This window comes from Marmota flaviventris, chromosome 11 (assembly GCF_047511675.1).
Source record: "Marmota flaviventris isolate mMarFla1 chromosome 11, mMarFla1.hap1, whole genome shotgun sequence".
NCBI classification, from domain to species: Eukaryota; Metazoa; Chordata; class Mammalia; order Rodentia; family Sciuridae; genus Marmota; species Marmota flaviventris.
Window position 1 is genome coordinate 39,324,416 of NC_092508.1, and position 21,062 is coordinate 39,345,477.

Here is a 21,062-nt window from a genome sequence, read left to right on the forward strand (position 1 = left end):
TGGTGAAGGGCCTAAAACACTTGTCCTCTGATGAGACATTGGTGTAGGTCCCGGTAATTCACAGAGAAAGGTGGATTCACAGCCTCTTCTCTTTGACACATCCAGTCTTGTCAGCAGTACACGATCAGATAAGGTGCAGAGGTGACCCAGGCCACAGACCCATGTACATAACAAAAGTTGTAACAAATGTGGTAACAAAAGTTGTTGATTCTCTTTGCTGTACCATGAGAGTGTCTGCTCAGGGGTGGAACCTCAGATCCTCTGTAGCTGTCCATGCCTGAGGATGTATGTGGCAATGCTGATGACTCTTCTCTCCTTATTTTTTCAGTTGTGTTACCTGCTAGGGATTGAGTGGGAATAGGTACAACTGGAGCTGGGCAAAGCTCCTCTTAAGGGAGGCGCTTACAGTAGAGAGGGAAAGCAGAGTATATCTGACACTGGGCAATGTTTCTCTCTTAATTTGTCTCCAGACTTTCTTAGACTTTCCCCCCAAGGGCAAGGTGGCAACTGGGGGCTTTTCTCCCTTCCGTTTTTTCAGTTGTAGTGCCTGTGAAGGATCAAAGTGAGAGTTGGTGACTGGAGCCCCCTGGAGGTTTCTCTCAGTTGATGGGCTTCCAGGAGAAAGTGAGAAGAAAAGGCCATCAGGCACTGGACTGATTCTCTCCAGATGTTAGGCTGTGTACCCCAAGGGCAGGGCAGCCTCTGAGAATTTTTTTCCTCCTCCGCTTCTTGATTTCTAGTTCTTTCCAGGAATTATCAAGTGGGAGTTGATCACAATTGGAAAAAATTGTGAAATAGAAAATATTTTGGCGAAAATAGATCTTGGCTGAGGTGCTTGCAAGAGGGAGTGTGACCTTCCCAGGCTGTACACATTGGGGGTGGGGCCACAGCGCTGCAGGAGACTGCCTCTGCTGGGAGCCACGGAAACTGTCTTTCTCCATCTGGTTAGATACCCATGCAGTGCTGGGAGAGACGTGGTAGAAACCTTCACAAATGCCCTTAGTTCTAGCACCCACACATGACTGGACATGCCTTGGTCTTGGGAGCAAGTGCCCCAATCCAGTTCTTGTGAATGGCATTCTGCTCCCCTCCACCTCACATCTGCCCCCCACTATGTACCAGTCTCAATGATTTGTGAGACATCTACCCATCAAGCTAGTGCAGTGTTGTAGTGAATGTCTGGATCCCAGAGATGGGAATATGCAGGAATTTCTAACCCTAAAGTGCTCTGGGCTACAGCACCCTGACTCCTTGCTGGGAGATGGAGTGAATTCCTTTTCCTAAGCCAAACTGCTATGAATTTCAGGCCTCTAATTTAAGATGTAGGCCTACAAGGGCTGGGAAACTTTCTAGTGGCTTGGATTACCAGTATCAGCACTGGTAGAGTTGAGACTTTCACATTTACCCCAATGAAGAAGAGACTGGGATGTTTTTCTTGCTTTGCTGCTGTCCCCCGTCTCTGGGTTTTGCAAGGTTTTTCTCTACTGTTGTATTCCAGTGTTATCCAATTGTCACTCACCTCAGTATGCAGCTATATATCCATTGCTTTTGCTCTTCGTGAAGAGTTCAATTTAGTGCTGGGTACCTCTGTTCAGTCATCGTGCCTGCCTCACAACAATGTTCTAATCAGATAGCATGATACACGTATTAACCACTTAAAAATAGTCTCCTAAGATAAATAGGTGATTTAATTATATAGCTGTTAATAAGAACTCCTAAATTTTTTGGAACTGGCTTTAAATTAAGACACATGGTGCCAGGAGTGGTGGCAGAAGCCTGTAATCCCAGCAGCTCCAGAGGCTGAGGCAGGAGGATTGCGAGTTCAAAGCCAGCCTCAGCAAAAGTGAGGTGCTTAGCAACTCAGTGAGACCCTGACTCTAAATAAAATATAAAATAAGATTGGGAATGTGGCTCAGTGGTTGGGTGCCCCTGAGTTCAATCCCTGGTAGCCCCCCCACCAGCCACCAAAGAAGACACAGGGTTTTTAGTAATAATTTTCTTTCAAAATAAATGTGACTTTTGTTTTGTTATTGCAAGTCCCAAAATCATCCCCAGGTAAGTATGGTGGAGAGATGATAAACAGTTTCTTTTCAAAAATAAGTAAAAACTACTTTTTCTGTCTTTAAACTGGTTCTGAAGTTGAGATCTTAAAAAAAAAAAAATTGTCAGCAGTGTTATGATTGCTCAAAACCCAAGATCTGTTTGTGCCACAGAAATTTGAAGATATGACTAACCTTATTCTGAGAATACCACAGTAGGCTCAAATACATGTAGGTATAATAGCCTTGACCTAAAGAGTGTTATGCAATTTCTTCCAGATGTGGCTAAAGCCCTGTAAACGGGCAGATATACCAAAACGACCAAGTTACATTGCTCCATTGTATAAGACAAGTGAGCGGAGAGGAACACTATCCACCACTGGCCATTCTACGAACTTTGTAATTGCCATGATTCTTCCCTCTGAGCAACCCAAGGAGCACTGGATTGGACGTGGTGTAGCACTGTTGTGTCAACTTAACTCATAACACAAACATGTCATTTTCTTGTTCCTATTTGTTATTTAAATAGAAAGTATATTTTATTCTGTTGAAATAATTTTTTTAGTTTAAGTATATTTGACTAACATTATTCAAAAGTATGAATTTACTTATGTGCAAATGCAGTCTAAATTTAAAAGTATTCATACTTTAAGGAAATATTGTGATGTAGATACTGAAAAAAAAACCACACTGGTATATGTATGTGCTCTTTCTGAATAACTTTATTTTGGGAGAGTTCCATAAGCATTAGGAACATACATAAAATGACACACCACTGTTGACAATGAAAAAAACAGCATTTGATCATTTCCAGCTTTATAAATTTTTTTTAAAAAATGATTCAGTTACAACAACAAAAAAAAGTTTAGATATTTTAGCAAGTATCACCTTGCAGGACCATAATCACATATAAGCCACTGACTGTTAATGGAAAAAATTCACACTGCATCTAGTTACTATAGTATTTCTAAGCGTAATCACAGCTGATTGACTGCAATGTGATATACACTAAAATTCATATGGATGTCACACAGTGACAGCATTGTACAAGTAACATTAATGACCTCCAACAAACACATGTTAAAATTAGACTGGTCAAGCTAAATGGAATGTTGGAGCCAAACAGAAATGTAGTGGAATTAAGATTGTCTAGTAAGACTTGAAACTATATGTTAGGATGATGTGAAAACTAAATACTGGTGGAACCCTATCAAAATACTAGCAGCAACTGTTACAGCACTCTTAACAGGTTAAGAAAATCTAGCAAATAAAGGTAATACCATTTTTGAGAGAATATAAAATTTTAGCATAACCAATTTGCTTTAAATGAGGCATTTAAGACTGGAGTGTATTCCAGCTGTTGCTTTTAAATGAAGCAGATTTAATGCTGGAATGCAGAATGTTCACTGGGTATCAAAACCCAAAAATGAACTATAAATATCTTGGTTCAGAAAGCAAGATATTTCGATCACTAAGTTGGCAGTACTAAATAAAATATCAGCACCTTTTAGCTAGGTTGCTTGAAGGGCCAAGCAATGAGATGAGGACTGTCCTAATTCAGTGCCCACTGCTGAAAACAAACTATGTATAAAACTCCTACTTATTACAAGGAGGGAGGCCACAGAGAAAGCCAGAAATGATTTTTCAAATTCAGAAATAAATTAAAGATGTAACAAAACCTAATCTCCCTTGCTTATAGCATAAAGAAGAAACACTGGCAATAATCTAGTAATACCTGGACACATGTGCTGCTCTCAAAGTTTTGTTTTTGTTAAAAAAAATTCATAGAGTAAGAGGAAAGGAGAAGGATTAAATAGAGACACTTAAAATGGAATGGAAAGAGAGTTTGGCTCTTACATATTTGAACAGCAAGATTTTTTTTTTTTAAAAGTCACACTCATTGCCAAGCTGATTAAAACAAAGCTAGCTGCACACAGTTCAAATATAGTTTACCTGGCATAAATGAAGACCACGTGGCACAAGGTGTAAACAGAAAGCTACATGCGTATGACTAGTACTATAAATTATTGGATCAAAATTTAGGATAAACATGGCTTGCACTTCTCACAAATCATTTACAATTATGGTAGAAGAACAGGGCACCTAAAAAAGAGACTAATCCCTATCAGGCACCAACAGCATATCTTGGCACAAAATGATCAAGTGATTTCAGCTTAGTCATTTACTTGGTACCCTGATAGCCATGGCATCAGTGTAGTTTATCCTCGAAACTGTTTAACTGACACTTCACATACAGATCACAGGCATGGTAAACTTGGATTTTCTGCCTTCCAACTTTATTGCCAGCCACAGCATGTGCTCCATTTGGCGTTGGTTCCAATGCTAAACTGTTTACAGAACATTCAGAACTTAAATTTCCCGTTTAACCTAGTCAGTACTGTAAAGTTGAAAAATTGAATAGTTTAGACCATGTTTGGGTTCATATTTTCTAGAGAGTTATAATTTTAAGAAAAATACATTTGACCACATGCTTTGATCCCCACCTCCCCCGCAAAACCGCAGAACAAAAACAAAATTGAAAAAAAAAAAAAAGAAAAGTACCCCCAAACACCAAGTATTATAATAATACAAAAACCATTATGAATCTTTCATTAAACTGAAGCTCACACAAACATACAATCACAAATTTCAGTAGTTTAGGCTGCAAGTTTAAACACTATGCAAATATATACAAAAATAGTAACTCTAGATTCAAGAATAAGGGCTTTTCCCGATGCTAAATTCATACTCTAATGCAGCCTGAGCTTTCTTCTAGTTCCTATAGTCTACTTTAGGCGGTTTCAAAGTTGTGTCAAGTTGATCCCTATTACCATATGTATATATGTAGCTGAATTAAACGGCACTACAATTCATTCTTAGCATACACAAAAATGTCTGCTCAAAGTCCATTTAAAATATTTTTAAAGTGTAAATGATTTTTTTGGTTTAATTTCTAGTTCTGCATAGCCACAGAAGTTTCTACTAATAAAGAGACTACTTTAGTGTTTTATATGATTATTTTTTAAAAAGTTTTAATCAAACCTGTATCAACATTGGTTCATAGAGTCCCATTTTCTCCTCTTTATCACCAAGTTTGTTTTTAAAAGACCCTTCATATAGGGAACACAGTACTGAGCACCAGTCTTTTGTGGTTAGGCTCAAATCTATGGAACTTGTAAGTAGTGCAAGCCACTGACTTTTCTTTGAGCAATGTGCATACAGTACAAGGAACAGATGCAAAGCTGAATTTGGTAACATTCTCGTAATCAACAGTGATTACTGGGAATGGTCAGAACTGGATGTCAAACACAATTTTGTCTTCATAGAGGGCGATCACCAGCATGATGGCAAATCCAAACAGCAACCCTAAATTCTGAAGAATGAATTGCCCCACTGGACAAAAGCCATGCTCTTCGTTGTCACCATCACCATGCAACATTTCTGGAAGCTGAAAACAAACAAAAAAAACACCAAATCTTTATAAGCAATTTAAAGTTTGTGAACTTTACAAACTGGCAATCTCCAATATCCGGCTCCAGTAAGACCATCTCACTACATCTTTTCTACCTTCCCGTAAGTTTTTATTGTCACAAAAACTTTTCCTTTTGACTTTTCCTTAATATTTAATCATGAACAACACAGAGGACATTTCACAGAAACACCCCCTCTAGATATGCATGCATACTAACCAGAACAGGCACTGTGCCTTCACCATATTCAATTATATACTGACTGCCAACACCCATAATATCTGTCACAACCACAGCTAAGAGCTAACCAATACCTACTCTTAAGGCCATACTTGATAAAATACAAAAAACGCTTTTTTACTGATTGATAAATGGTACTGCCCAAAGTCCCCTAAGGCCAGATATTATTTCTAGTGGGACATTTAATAGAAAGCCAAACTAAAGCTGACTTATTAAATCGCTTTAAAGACATAAAACCTTCTTATAGGCAAAGTGGCCTTCCTAAGCTAAAAATGTGATCATGTCATTCCACTGCTTAAACCCTACAATGACTCCCCAAGCTTTACAAGATAACTCTTTTTATCATGGCAAGTTATATGTCATGTTCTTGCAAACACACCTTCCTGATGACAACATGGATATAATTTTCAATCTATTTTTTTTTACTTAATATTAGAAAATACATGATTTTAGAGTTAAGATCTGAGAAAATATATGTGGATAGTTTCTCTTGAATATTTAGTGTTTCCAACACAATTGTAGCACTGCAAAGAATACTGCAGTAAGGCTCTACTTTGGTTTGCTTGTTTGTGTTATTAGTAATAGTCATTTTAGGCTATTTCCTCAGAATAGAATTCCTGGAGTAGAATTACTGGTCAAAGAAATGTTGCCATCTATCACTCACCCTACTCATACACTCTTCCCTGTGGCTTCTAAATAAACGTTTCTATATTCTTTAAGACTAAGCTTAGATTTCCTATTACATAAAAACTTCCTTAGTTCTCTTTGATAGCCTGCCTCTGTATGATACTCTATCATAATACCTATTTAAAGAATTATAATTGATGGCTATTTTCTTCTTTATCAGACCCTAAGTAAAAACTCTCGTTTATATGTTCCTAGTACAAGAATCAGTTCACTCATTTTTTTTTAATTTGGTACTTAGTGTGAATTTCATTTCCAGCAGTGTGTGAAATAAGACAAAAATCCCTATCCTTGAGGAGCTGATTCCTTGTGAACCCATAAGTAAAATGTCTGGTGTGTTAACAGATCAAGATACAGGTGCAAAAGGAAAAAAGTAAAATAGGATTAAAGTATGTGAAATGTTAGGAAAGGAGAATGAAATTTTAGGTAGGACACTCACCAGAAGGAAGTGAGGGACCTAGTCCTGAGGTCTAACAGGAAAAGCAAGAGCTACAACTTGGAGGGACACTGTGCCTTGGGGGCAAGGTTAGGGAAATTAAGGATTCAGAGTGCAAATGTTGAGGAATGATGAAAAACCATGCAGGTCAAAGAACTTGGGGACTTTTACTCTGAGTGAGATGGTACTGAAGGTCTGGCGTACACAAGAGTCATGAATGATCTCCTCTATGACTTGACAGGATCCTCAAGCTAAGGTGGCAACATAGGGTTTTGGTGGGCAGGGCAAGGCAGAATCAGGGAGAGCAGTTAAAAAAGGAAGATGGTGGTAGCTGGATGAGGGTAGTGGGATCAGGTGGTAAGGATACAGAGGCCTCAGGACTCACAAAGCTCATGTGGGCAGGGCACACAGTATAGGCAAAGCATGATGCATAGGCTTTTGCTCTGAATAAGAATGAAGTTTTCCTATGTAATGTTTTGAACAGCCAACAATAAAAAATTAAAAAAAAAAAAAAAAGAATGAAGTTTTCATTTATGAGCTGGTGCATTATATAAGAAATGTTCATGCAAGGAGTGGGACTGGCAAATATCAAGAGCTGAATTCTGAACATATTAAGTTTCCAATGCCTTTAGACACTCAAGTAAACACATAAGTCTAGAGCTGAAGGAAAGGCCAAAGATATAAATTTAAGAATCATCAGCCAATAAATATTAAACCCATGAGATGAGATGACTCAGAGGGTGTTTGCCAACATTTGAGGTAGGGGAGCTGATGGGTATCTAATAAAAAAGACCAACAAAAAGATCAGAAAGGTGGAAAGGAGGTTAGGAAATTATGGTCCTATAAAAGCCTACTTACAAGAAAGTAATTTCAAACAGGAAAGGAGGATCAACTGTCAGATGCTGCTATTAAGGCATGAAAAATGAAGACTAGAAAATGACCAGTGGCCTTAATAATGCTGTGATCAATGGTACACTCGACAAAAGCAGTTCTGGCAGAGCAGTCAGAAAACTGATGTGGTCAGACTTGAGAAAACATAGATGATGATTTTCTAAAAGAGGAAAGAGAGCAACAAGGTGACAGCAAAAACAGAAATCAAAGCTAAGCGAGCTTCCTCTCCATTACCTTTTCAAGAAGGGAAAAAGTAATGTGGTATATATGTTAACAGGAATGGTCAGACAGGGAGGGCAGAGCGAGCTGGGAAAGAAAGAAGAACTGAAGGCACGTGGCATGACAGATGGTTCTGGGGAACAGTTTGAAGAAACTGGCCTTAGCTAGAACATGGATATTTCTTCACAATAAAAGGAAGGTAGGCAAATGGTTATAAATAAAAGAAAAGAGAAGTGGAACAGGAACTTGGGAAGGTGTCATGATGGTTTCACTGTGTCCATGACAAGAAGCAAGACTATAAGCCGAGAAGTATAGACAAGAGCATGGAGGGATCTGAGAAAAGGAAAACAGCTCCCTCTGGGTTACACAATATCAACGTTTAATTCTTTTCATTGACAGCTTTTAAACTTTACACAATAAACAGGCATTAATATTTTTAATTAAAAATTTAGGCATATAACTATGAAATGAGGCCATGTGATAGAAGAAAAGTGGATGTAATATCAAGTGACAAAATTTAAAAAATGAACCAAATTACTAGTTCTATAGAAACATTTCTGCCATATTTGGTATATAAAGCAAAATTATTAACTTTAAGCTAAAGTTTTGATATCACCTATTTTTAAGATATTTTATATTTTTAAAAGTTTGACTTCAAAGATTTCTTCCATTTTTGTAAGCTACATTCTATTTTCAGGTTTTACCACAGTAACAACAAAATATATATGTATATAAAAAATATCTTACCATATCCACCAAGGCTACATAGAGGAACATGCCTGCAGTGACTGCGAAGATCCAAAGTGTGATGTTATTGGCATATTGACCAACGGCTGTGCCTATGAGCATGCCAATGTAAGCCATCATGGCAGAGAGGAGGTTGTATACAATTGCTTGCTTTACAGTCATGCCTGCTTTAAGAAGAACTGCAAAATCACCTGCAATTAAGACATGGAAGTTTTAAAACCACAGGATTTAAAAAAATTTTTTGAAAAAAAAAAATTAAGAATAACATTTAAAAGATATATCTTTAATAACATTGTGTGGGGTAAGAGTTTTGGGATGATAGAACTGTTCTGATATTCTGATGGTGGTGGTTATACATATCTGTATACATGTTAAAATTCAAAGAACTATATACACAAGACACTTTTACTGTATGATAACAAAATAAAAGATTTTTTTTAACAAAAGAAGAAAAAAAAGAACCATCTCTTTTTGTAACAAGAGCTTTCTGTTTTGACTTCTGCTCTTTCTTCAAAGGGAAATGGCCCAAGTAAGAATATAGATCACAGGTTCTTTAAGTACATTTTATGCTGTTTCCATTTCTGCCCCCTCCCCCCATTAAACCTTAATTCTGAAAATCTTAGAAGTGGAAGAATAATGAACTTTCCCCACCATCTTCCTTGCTGCCACGATGGTGCACATGAATGTCCTGGCTGATGCTCTTTAAAGCATCAACAATGCCTAAAAGAGAATAAACACCAGGTTCTTAAAAGGTTGTGCCCCAAGTCACTGTCGGGTTCCTGTGATGATGAAGCATGGGTACACTGTTGATTGTGTAATCATCCATGATCACAGAGCTGAAGTAAGACAAAAACAAGAGGGAAAATCCAAGAATTCTTTTTCTAAAGACGTATACACATACTAGTGCCTCAATGGATCAACAAACAAAACCAAGCTGATTTTTTTTCCCTTCAATGCATAAGACCCCAAACTGGAAACAACCTAAATGTCTTTCAGTGGATGAATGGATAAACAAAGTGACTCACCTTTGGGATGAATATTACTGAGCAATAAAAATTCATTTCCTGATATATATAGTAACATAGATGAATCTTTTAAAATTTTATTTTGGTAAATTCCACTAAAATAATGGAATTTATTCTGCCATATCCATACATGAACATAATTCGATCAATCTCATTACATGGATGAATCTTACATGCATTATGCCGAGTGAAAAAATCCAGATTCAAAAATCTATGTACAATCTCACTCACATAGTATTCTAGAAAAGGCAAAACTTCAGGGACACAAAGCATATCTTTGTCCAGAAGCTAAGGCCTAAGAGAATTTTGGGTGGTAATGAAATGGAGTTCTCAACTCTGTCTTAAGTTGCAATATTAGGAGGAAAATGACTAATTACTATTCAGGGAGATTATCAGTAGAACCATAAAAGTTCTGCTAGAGATAATACTCTTCAAACAGAAGGGTCAAAAGCACTGCTTTTAATTTTAGCAGGTTTTTGTTTTAGTTACTAAATGTACAAACATCCAATCAATTTTTGAACACTTAAGTATATGCTAAAAATGCATGATCTATTTCTTCTATACCTTGAGTTATGACTACAAAGTCCAAGCCTGTTGACAGCAAAGACACTGGTGACAACAAATTGCTACCAACCACAAAAGGCACTATTGCTTTGGAAAGTCAAGATGACACTCCAGAGGATTACAACTTCCAATGACTTTTAAATTGCCATTCTCTAGTTTCCACCTAATACTGTTCTTATACCTTTTCCCTTCAGATCCTAAATACTGCACCTTTTTTAAAAAGTTCATTTTTTATTTGTTTTAATTAGTTATACATTAGAATGCACTTTGATATATATAATGGAATATAATTTCTCTAAATACTGTACCTTAATTTTCCTGATGAGACTTGGGATTTAGTATCGACTTTTACCTCTTCTCTCCCCTGGCATTTGGTTAATTTCTCCTGTCTTTTTTCCCCTCAGCTTCCTCCAAGCTACCTAACTCTTTCCTCCACAAATTTTTATTCCATGTTTTCAGTAATTTGACAGTGCTCAAGGGTTAATTTTATTTAGCAGGGGATTATGTAATACAAAATGAGACTACAGGAGTGTCTTTTATTTATGAAATACATTGTTTCCTTTTAGAGTTTCATAATGGCGTTTTTAAAGGAGCATGTTTTAATACTCAATGAACCACCTGTCAAGACAAACCATATCAACTTTGTGGCTTCACTGTTATTGGATAATACAATGATTTTGTTCATTCTTAAGTAGCAACCAAACAGCACGAATTAACTACTCAAGATGCAGGTCTACTTAGTTTTAACTTTTAAAAATTAAGGCACAACTTACATAACTTTTATTGTGTGTTTTTTTTTAATGTAGAGTTCTATGAATTTTTGACCAACACACATATCATTATACCCATAACTACCATCAAACTCTGGAACTGTTTCATTTCCACCATAAATTCCTTTAGACTGCTCACCCCTAGACAACCAAGGATCTGCTTTGTGTTATTCTTAAAAGTTCTGCTTTTTTCAGAACATCATGAATGGTACCATACATAATGCATTTTTTGAGTCTGTATTTTTTCACTTAGCATAATACCTGTAAAATTCATCCACATCTATATATAGAGATTATATATATTTTTCCTGATATATATCTATCAGGAAAATACATTCTATTACTCAATAATATTCAATAGGTGCATCATATTTTATAGATTCACCATCTGAAATACATTTAGGTTGTTTGCAGTATTGGGTCCTTATGAAGAAAGTCACTATACTTACTCATAAATTGACTTTTGTGTTTTCATTTCTCTTGGGTAGATACTTAATAAATGGGACTGCTGGGCCATACGGTAAGTATGTGCATTTTCATCAGCAATGTACGAGAGTGCTAGCTGTTCCATATCCTTGCCAGACAATAATCACTAATCCAGCACTAAAACCTCAGGTTTATTTGCCATCTGTTCACCTTATTTAGTAAAATACCTATTCAAATCTTTTGCCCATTTTGCAGGAAGGAGGCTGGGTTGTCTTCCCATAACTAAATTGAGAGTTCTTCAAATATTATGGCCCTAAAGACCTTTTGTCAGATATGTATTTTGCAAGTAATATTTCCCTGACTGTGACTTGTCTTTTTATTCTCTTAACAGTGTCTTTTGTGAAGCTGTTAACTTGTATGAAGTCCATTTGTATTAAACTTTTTTCCTTAGCTGATCTTGCCTTCAGTGCCGTGGAACAGTTTGCCTAACCCAAGAACACACAGACATTCTCCTATGTTTTCTTTTAGAAATGTTACATTTTTAAATTCTCCATTCAGATAGATGATCTATTTTGAGTTTGTTTTTGTCTATGGGGCAAAGTGCAAAGGGTTTTTCTTTTGCAAATGGATATCCAAGTGTTACAGCCTCTTTGGTTGACAAGACTTTCTATATAGAATTTCCTTTATGCTTCTGTTGAAAATAAACTGCAAATATATGAAGGCTCTAAACTATTCCACTGATATATGTCTCTATTCTTTTACAATCCCAACTGTTTCAAAATCACCTTAGTTGTCCTTTTACAAAATTTTCTGTCTATTCAAGTTCCTTTCCCTTTCCATATAAAAATTCTTTAAAGCTCACATACTTTGCAAAAGAGTCTGCAGGGTTTTTGACAAAGCTATTGAATTAACATGAACATACTACATCTATGAGAATTAACATCTCAACAATATTGAGTCTTCTGGTCCATGAACCTGGTATCTCCTTCAACAGCATTTTAGTTGATTGTGGTTTTCAGTATACAGATTCTATGCCATATATGGTTTAGACTAGAGCTAGATAATTCATGTTTTTAGAGCTATTACAAACAGTACTTACTCTAGATAGGGCAGAGGGGTGGGAGGGAAAGGGAGGCGGCATGGGGTTAGAAATGATGGTGGAAATGTGATGGACATTATTATCCAAAGTACATGTATGAAGACATGAACTGGTGTGAATATACTTTGTATACAATCAGAGATATGAAAAAATGTGCTCCATATGTGTAATATAAATTGTAATGCATTCCGCTGTCATATATAAATTAAAAAAAATAAAAAATTCTATTTCCAATTACAGACTGCATAAACAGTACCATTTTATATAATAATCTTTATGTCAAGATTATTATAGATTTCACTTAAAAATCTATCTTTGTCCTACTCTTATTTCAGATTATAAATTCTCAAAGGTTTTTGCATATTTTCTCCACCTCCCTTCTCAGTAAAAATCTGTTTAAACATTTCAAAAGTAAGTCAAAGGATCCCAGAACTGTAATTTATATGGAACATGTAAGTTTATTCATCAATTGATGAATTAAACTTCTTTCTTTCTGCTGACAAGGAGCATCATTAGGACAATGAATGAGGTGTTTGCCAAAGCTACTGAATTAACATGATCCAATATTATAACTACATTAATTATTGATATTTTTGAAACAAGAATATATTTTAAGATTTGTATCCTTAAGTAATGCTTATTTATATACATGAGAATTCCATATAAATCTATACAATGACTGTTTAATTGTTTCCAGACAATTTAGCAAATTATGGAAAATTTATTTTGGATTTCAGTTTAACCCTTAGTGTACTTGAGAGGAAAAGGAAAACATTATAAGCAATCTAACTTTCTGAGCTATCTAAAAATATGGCATTTATTTATCAAAATGTTATTTGAAGCTGAAATATATTATGCAACATCAAGAAGAGAATTTAGATTACATATTCTTCTAGATTAACCCCAATTTCATTTCCCTTTCTAAACTTTTTTTACAGGCCTTCTTATAAATTACTTTTCATATGCTTATAACAGTTGCTTATTGAAGGAGTGTGTGAAAAAAGGGAGAGAATGCAACAAAGTAATATTGTAACTTACTTAGATACAGCTACAGTTTGGCAAAAATAGAAGTGTACAGACCTAATAAGCCAGGCAATTTCACCCATTACCACACTTGAGGGTAACATTTTCATGGGCATGCTACTTCCTCAATGGTTTAAATTTCTTCATGCCTCTTAAGAGTGAATCTCCCTGAGCTTTCTATCATTCTAAGGTTCTAAGGGTTGTTCATATCATATTCCTAACCAAATAAAAACAATGTATTGTCTCTAATGTACTGAAATATAATTTAAATACTCAGTTTTCTTTGGGATGTGACGTTAGTAAGAAAATCTTGTAAGAGTTTTAAGAATTCACAATCAAAAACATAATTAGGGCAAAGAGATTTAATTAAATAAATTTTCCTGAAATGTGATCTATTATTGCTTTGTCAACATCTTAAACTATTAAGTGGGTAAACAACTTCTTTCTTATTAACCCACCATGCTATTTCAGTCTATAGAGGAATGATTTTCCCCGAGCTTAGAAGTTCTGAGGAAGATGCTTCTCTGCCCATATCCACATCCTGTTCCTGCCCAAGTAAATAAAAATAGATGATCTAAGTAGGGACTTTCACCTGGTCCTACTTTACAAAACTACCCCATTGTTGTGCCTTCAAGGGAAAACATAGGATTTATGATCATGTTTTTACTTCCGTTATTTACAGTTGGTGCTTCACTTCATGAAGTCACACTTACTTCCTTTTTGACAAAGTTCAGTAAACTTTGTGCTAATTTTCTTCTCAAAGCAGCGGCAACATCTCAATGTCTGGTTTGGGGGACAAAACAGGTAGATACTTGAGGTCTGAATGGTTGAGTGACCCAAGAAGGTTCTCTAATCCAGGATTTTTCCCAGAGTTCTGCATTGGATTTCAAGGGCTGGCTTACACATTAATTGATATAGTGCATTTGTTCTCCACATTGCTAGAATATCTCATGTCATTCCTTCAATGACAAAGGAGTAAGCAGCAAGAAAGCAACTATCATTCATCTCTAAAATTCATTGTTTTCAATTCTGTGCCATACTAGATTCCTCCAGAGCTAGGACAATTCAATAAAACCACATTTAAACACAAAGTGGCCTGACATGTTTCATTTAGGGGCACTGGATAGATGACCAGGAAGGTTAATTAGAGGTTTTCCTAGTATGCAATGGATGGATATGTGTGCGACAATACAAATCTATTACTAGTAGTTTTTTTTTTTAACAGTGAAAGATTGAAATATGAGGACAAATGTTATTCATATTAAAAAGCTGATAGAAAATCCTGATTTGTTTTGCTATGGAGTTGGGCTAACATCAGTATCTGCACATTAAAAATCCTACAGCTTAAGAAATGGAACATCTAAAAAAAGAAATACACTAAGTACCAAAAGGAAGATCACCCAGAGAAAGTGATAAATTTTAGAGGGAAGAGTAATATAAGGTATAGGGTAGTAAGTGACAGTAATGAAGATGGAGAAAGTAAGAGTCATACTTAACATGATAAATTAGGGATAGAGGTATTGACAAATCAAGAAGGATGGTATCATCAAAGTAAAAGATTCAGGTACTCATACAGCCTGTCTGGAAAACTGTGTTTAGGTGAAGTAGAAAATATGCAATAGGATGTATTATGAGGAAGACTGGAAAGGTAAGCAGAGGGCAGAAATGAAGGCCACTGGAATGAAACCAATGAATCTAGCTTTACTTTATACATAAAGGAGGCAACTGAAGACTTTGATTACATAAGCACATCTCATTTAAGAAGCTATACCTGGTAATAAGGCATATGAGACAGAACAAAATGAAGCCAGAAATGTACAACTGTGGAAACTGACCAAGTAAAACACAACAAAGGCAGCAATGACCTCGTATGGGGAAAGGATTATGGAATAAAACCAAGACTTACCATAATGTGCCCAAAGTTGGCAAGGTAAACAAAACCATAGGAATTCAGCCCTACAGAACAGATGCTAAGTGTGTACTAATACATTGCTCTGCTTTTTATAGGGTGATACTGATTTTTAAGCAAATTCTATTAATAAATAAACTTTCTTAACAAGCAAATAAGGTTACTACCAATCAAGGCAATTATATAATCAAATTAATAATGACATTTCATAGCCAGATCTGAGTTTTCAAAAATAAATTAAATTAGAAAGAGCACATGAAGAAACTCCTCGGATTCTTAAAATGTGGAGTTCTTTTATTTTGAATTAATGCCATCTCCACTTCCCTCGAATGTTTTCTATATGAATGCATGTTCACATCTTTAACTATAATTAAAGAAAAACACACAAAGAGAAATTAGATACTGGATGATTAATAAATACCAAATAAAACAACAAAGCAATATTTTACATTTATTAAGTCCACAAAACCAAGCAATTCAGTTAATGATAAATTTTGGCAGAGATATGGCAACATTAGGTATTGCTGGCTGGAAATTACACCAGTGAAGCCAATGAATCTAGCTTTACTTGGATAATGATATGGTATTTCTTAGGTATGCATGTTTAGGACTCATCAATTCTGTCCCTTGAATATGCATAAAATATGTTCTCACAAGATCAGTAAGTATTACATTTACAGATGTTCAATGTACCATTATTTGTGGTGGCCAGAAATTAAAAGGCCACAAGGTATATATCTAACACAAGGTATACCAACTATGTAAAAAGTGGTGAATGCATACCTTCAAGTACTGGTAAAAATAATAATTTAAATCAATTCATGGTAACTGAGTAGAGTTTAAAAATACAATGGTAGTAACATAAGGTAATAAACAGAATGGGATATAAACATCATACTATTTATATAAAAATGCGTGCATATAAATACCCATACATATTCCTTGGATCATATAACAATGATTACACAATAAACATAAGAAAATGATAAGTCTATAACAGGGAAAGAGAAGTGAATAGGAAGATAAAGGAGAAAGCCCAACCTAAATAGAAAATTGTGCATTTTTAGTATTAGAGAAAAAAAATCTATTAATCAATGAGAGAACATTAAAAAATATTTTTAAGTGGTTTTAAAAATTAATTTTGGGGCATTAAGGTCCACTTTTTTAAAACACATGAAAAATTAATGTTGAGATTTTGAGGTATTAAGATTACACAATATTAAAATAAACATACACACACATACATATAATACGTGTGTGTCTATGTGTATATACATATAAAATAAAGAATCATCAAACCTCATGCTTAAGAGGATTAGAAGTTAATAACACTACTCCAAACCCTTGGTGCTAGTGCTAGTCAAGACTGTAGTCCAATTTCTTTCATAATTATCCAGTACACTTTTGGGGACAGTATCTTTCTATATTTAAGAAGAAAAGACTGCCTTACACACATCTAGGCCAACTTCCAATTATGCAGTCTGTGCACTTTGCCTTGATTCTTTTAAAAATATAAATAGTTTGCATGGTATATGAAACAAAATCAAAAGTGGGTTACCAGTAAAATCAGGTACTTAAGAAACAATACTTTTTTAAACATTATGTTCAGTGAACTGGTCATAATTTATGATTCTTTTTTTTTTTAAAGAGAGAGAGAGAGGAGAGAGAGAGAGAAAATTTTTTTATTATTTATTTTTTAGTTTTAGGCGGACACAACATCTTTTGTTTGTATGTGGTGCTGAGGATCGAACCCTGGCCGCACGCATGCCAGGCGAGCGCGCTACCGCTTGAGCCACATCCCCAGCCCTGATTCTTTCATATAATAACATAATGATGTTCCTGAATGCAAAGGAAAGCACACAGAAATGAACATTTCATTAATCTTAAGAAACACATTTTTTTTCATATTTTATGTCAGGATATACAATTACAATTAACGACACCTCATAGTTGTTATTTTGGCCATTTTTTGTTTTAACATCTCTGAAGTATGGAGTGTCTACAATTGGAAAGTCTTGGATTTGAAGAAATCTGGTAAAAATTCTTAAGGTTATATTACCTAATTCATGTGGCAGTTCATGACAGAAGACAGCTATAGAAGTACTGATTCCTCCTGTCAATCCAGCACTGAAAGCCGCTCCTGAGGAAGATTTAAAACAAAAACAAGTGATATTGCAGCTCTTCTGTTTTTCCATTTTTATTAATGATGACTGGTTGTCTCTTCTGCATATCTAAGTTAATTTCACTTATATGCATAACTCACCCATTTTACATACTAGAGTTTTTGAAAATATAGTGAGTACATATTCTGAGTCTACCAGAAGAATTCTTTAGTATTAATAGCTACTGTAGATGTAAAAATATAGTCAGCTTTCTGAAAGAAAGCAAAGCCTGCTTTTGGGCAATTAATAGTCTCTCTCAAAGATAGTCACATATCGATCACATTTAATGTTCTCCTAAAATGGTAAGATGAGTTTACATTAGCAAGATTCTAATGTATTTTCCAAGCACAATGGTGCATGCCTGTAATTCTAGTGACTCAGGAGGCTGAGACAGGAGGATCACAAATTCAAGACCAACATCAACAACTCGGCAAGGCCCTAAGCAACTTAGTAATATCCTGTTTAAAAAAAAAAAGAAGGCTGGAATGTGGCTCAGTCATTAAGCACCCCTGAGTTCATTCACTGGTACCAAAAATATTATAATATATTTGAATGTATTATAATGTATTATTATCATGATTTTTCGTGTTGTAAATATTTTCTTCACCTTTTCAAAATGAAAAAACTCCACGATTGAAATTAAACTGTTTTCTTTTAGGGAATATACAAATGTATTTGAAAATGTAACATTAAAATAGCTTTTTCAATAAAGTGACTATCCTTTGAGAAATCAAGTTATTTAAGAAGTATATTATACACATTTGTTTAATTTCCAAAAAATAAAATAAATGAACACTGAAATTTTACCTTTAATTTCCAAATACATCTGTAAAACATGAAAACACATCCTTTGGAAAAACTAAATGATACAGTAATACATACTAGTACATTTGTTAATAAGCTCTACATAAATTTTAGTCTTATGAATTATAGTTCATAGGATTATATGGACATATTGAAAGAAGAAAAGCATCTTTAAAGAACAACAAATTAGCCAGGTGTGATGGCCCATGTATGTTATCCCACCTACTTTGGAGGATGAGGCAGAATGATTGGAAATTTTAGGCCAGCCTGTACAACTTAGTGAGACTCTATCTCAAAATTTTAAAAGGGCTGTGGTACAGCTCAGTGGTAGAGCTCTTGCCTAACAGTATGGAAGGTCCTGGGTTCAATCCTCAATACTGCAAAAAAAAAAAAACAAAACAAAATTTATAACCTAACTTTCAAGTATAGTCCACTTACCAATTGCCAGCCCATCACTGAAGTTGTGGATGCCATCCCCCATGATTACCATCCAGGCTATATTGGCTATTCCTGTTTCTTTCAGATCTGATCCAGAATGACAGGGACCATGTGAATGATGAGAATGTTTGTGGTGCCATTGATGATTATGTTTTCTCAGCACAGTTTTATTCTCATCATGGTGGTTATGTGCAGTAGCATGGAGATCATGCTCATGAATGGTATGTAATCCATCACTGTGAGAATGGTCCATGATTTTCTCCTCTTCTATACAAAGGTAGTTCTTAGGAGGGGATTCTTGTTGGCCTTCTAAATCTGTCAGTTCAGTTTCATTAAGTCGATCTTCAGAAACAACTGAGTCATCGGTTCCTAAATTATAGGAGAGATGTTTTATAAGTAAATGCATGAATATTTGCTCATTTTTAAACCCAGACAGAGCAGCAATGCAATGAACATTTCTTAAGTGAATATAAGTCTGATAAATATACTTCCCTAAAACTATTTAGAAACAATTCCCACAAAACAATGTTTTTGGAAACTCATCAACTAAATAACTAGATAAAATAAACCCAAAATGTTCAGAGAAAGGAATCTTAGTGGTAACTCACTCTAGCCACTTCTTATTTAAAAAACAAAGACAAATAAAATTTACAAAACTTTCCCAAGTCATACAGTTAGTTGATGGTAAAGTTCTTTATATCCCTCAATGCTCCACCTATATGACAATGCTACTGAGAAAGATCATTGGTAGAATGAAGTTCAGAATCCCATGCAGGGAAGAAACATGTGATAAGGAACTTTTTTCTTAACTGAGGATGACCTTTCAACTAGTTTTTCAAAGCTCTTTTTTTATGACAGAGACCCTGATACTTCCCAATTGTATTCTGGGGCAGAGTTATACCATTAGATTCTAAGACTGCTAATTTTTTTGCAGAAAATCATTGATACCATCAGGGAAATAAGTTGAAACAGAAAATGAGAAAATTAGGTTAAAAAAAATTTTTATGTTCCCCTGAAAACTAAGCTACCTCACTCATCACCTACAACAATCAGAATACAAACAGAGCAGATTTTAATAAAGACTAAGGCCATGCTCCTTCAAGCACAAAGGCAATTTTCCTTTTTCCACCTTAAACCAATCATATTTAAAAGATAAAGAGATTTCACATTGTCAAGAAGTAAAACACCAACTCACTACCTAGAAAGACTTTGATTTCCTCAAATATTTTTTCCTTAAGCTAGAAGTGCAAAATGTTTCTTGCCCCATAATGTTCTTGGCCCACTTTCAGCATAAGGGTGAAATTAACTAAACAAATCATAAGACACAAGAAATATTTACATTTAAGAAAGACAGCTTAGAAACTAGTATTAGGGAAGCCACAAGGACAAAAAATTTTAAACAACACAGGTGCAGTTTAGACGCAATTTTTATATTTTAAGAGTTTCTCTTTAGTTAGAACTGTTGATACCAGCAAGAGGCTTGAGTTGAAGCCAGTCAGCATCTGGTGTGTTGTTTAATTTATGATCTGAAAGCTTCCTTCCAATAGTTGATTCTTCTGTGCTCTGCTTGATAAACCATTTCTGTTTTCCCTGGGGGAAAAATTCTGATATTAGTAAAATCTGTATCCACAATTAGCAACAATATCACCTTGTTAACACCTATTGGGGACAACTGGTATTAACTTTATACATAAATCACTTAGAAAAGAAGAAAAAAAAATTTGAGAGTTATCAAGGGATCTAAATAGATGAAAAATCCAACCAAATGTGTGTACTGATTGATTGATTTTTGTAGTATTGGGGATTGAACCCAGAGTTGCTCTACCACTGGGCTACATCTCGAGCCTTTTTATTTTGAGAAAGAGTCTTGCTAGGTTGCTGAGGCTGGCCTCAAATTTGTAATCCTCCTGTCCCAGCCTCCTGACTGGCTATTACAAACATGTACCAAAATGCTTGACTTAAACTTTCATATTTTAACAAATACTAAGCTAAGAGGTTCAATTAATCTACATTAAAGAACACAATGCACAGTATTAAATGTAACAGAAAAGTTAAAAAAATTAAAGCTTATTCATTTGAATTTTACTCTGTGCTTGATGCAATTTCTTATTGCCCT

The 21,062-nt window shown here is 35.1% G+C and overlaps 2 protein-coding genes across 2 annotated transcripts in view; one reads left to right on the plus strand and one right to left on the minus strand.

The window, feature by feature from the left end:
• Dnah7 (dynein axonemal heavy chain 7) overlaps positions 1–2,525 on the plus strand; it is a 323,134-nt gene extending 320,609 nt beyond the window's left edge. The window contains exon 65 of the mRNA XM_071619296.1: positions 2,319–2,525. Coding sequence (XP_071475397.1) covers positions 2,319–2,525 — 207 coding nt within the window. The remainder of the gene's footprint in view (positions 1–2,318) is intronic.
• A 218-nt stretch (positions 2,526–2,743) lies between these two features.
• Positions 2,744–21,062, minus strand: part of Slc39a10 (solute carrier family 39 member 10) — a 64,387-nt gene continuing 46,068 nt past the window's right edge. The window contains exons 6-10 of the mRNA XM_027925014.2: positions 20,416–20,536; positions 18,947–19,315; positions 17,602–17,682; positions 8,727–8,917; positions 2,744–5,487 (exon numbers count right to left, since the gene is read on the minus strand). Coding sequence (XP_027780815.2) covers positions 5,329–5,487; positions 8,727–8,917; positions 17,602–17,682; positions 18,947–19,315; positions 20,416–20,536 — 921 coding nt within the window. The 3' untranslated portion in view covers positions 2,744–5,328. The remainder of the gene's footprint in view (positions 5,488–8,726; positions 8,918–17,601; positions 17,683–18,946; positions 19,316–20,415; positions 20,537–21,062) is intronic.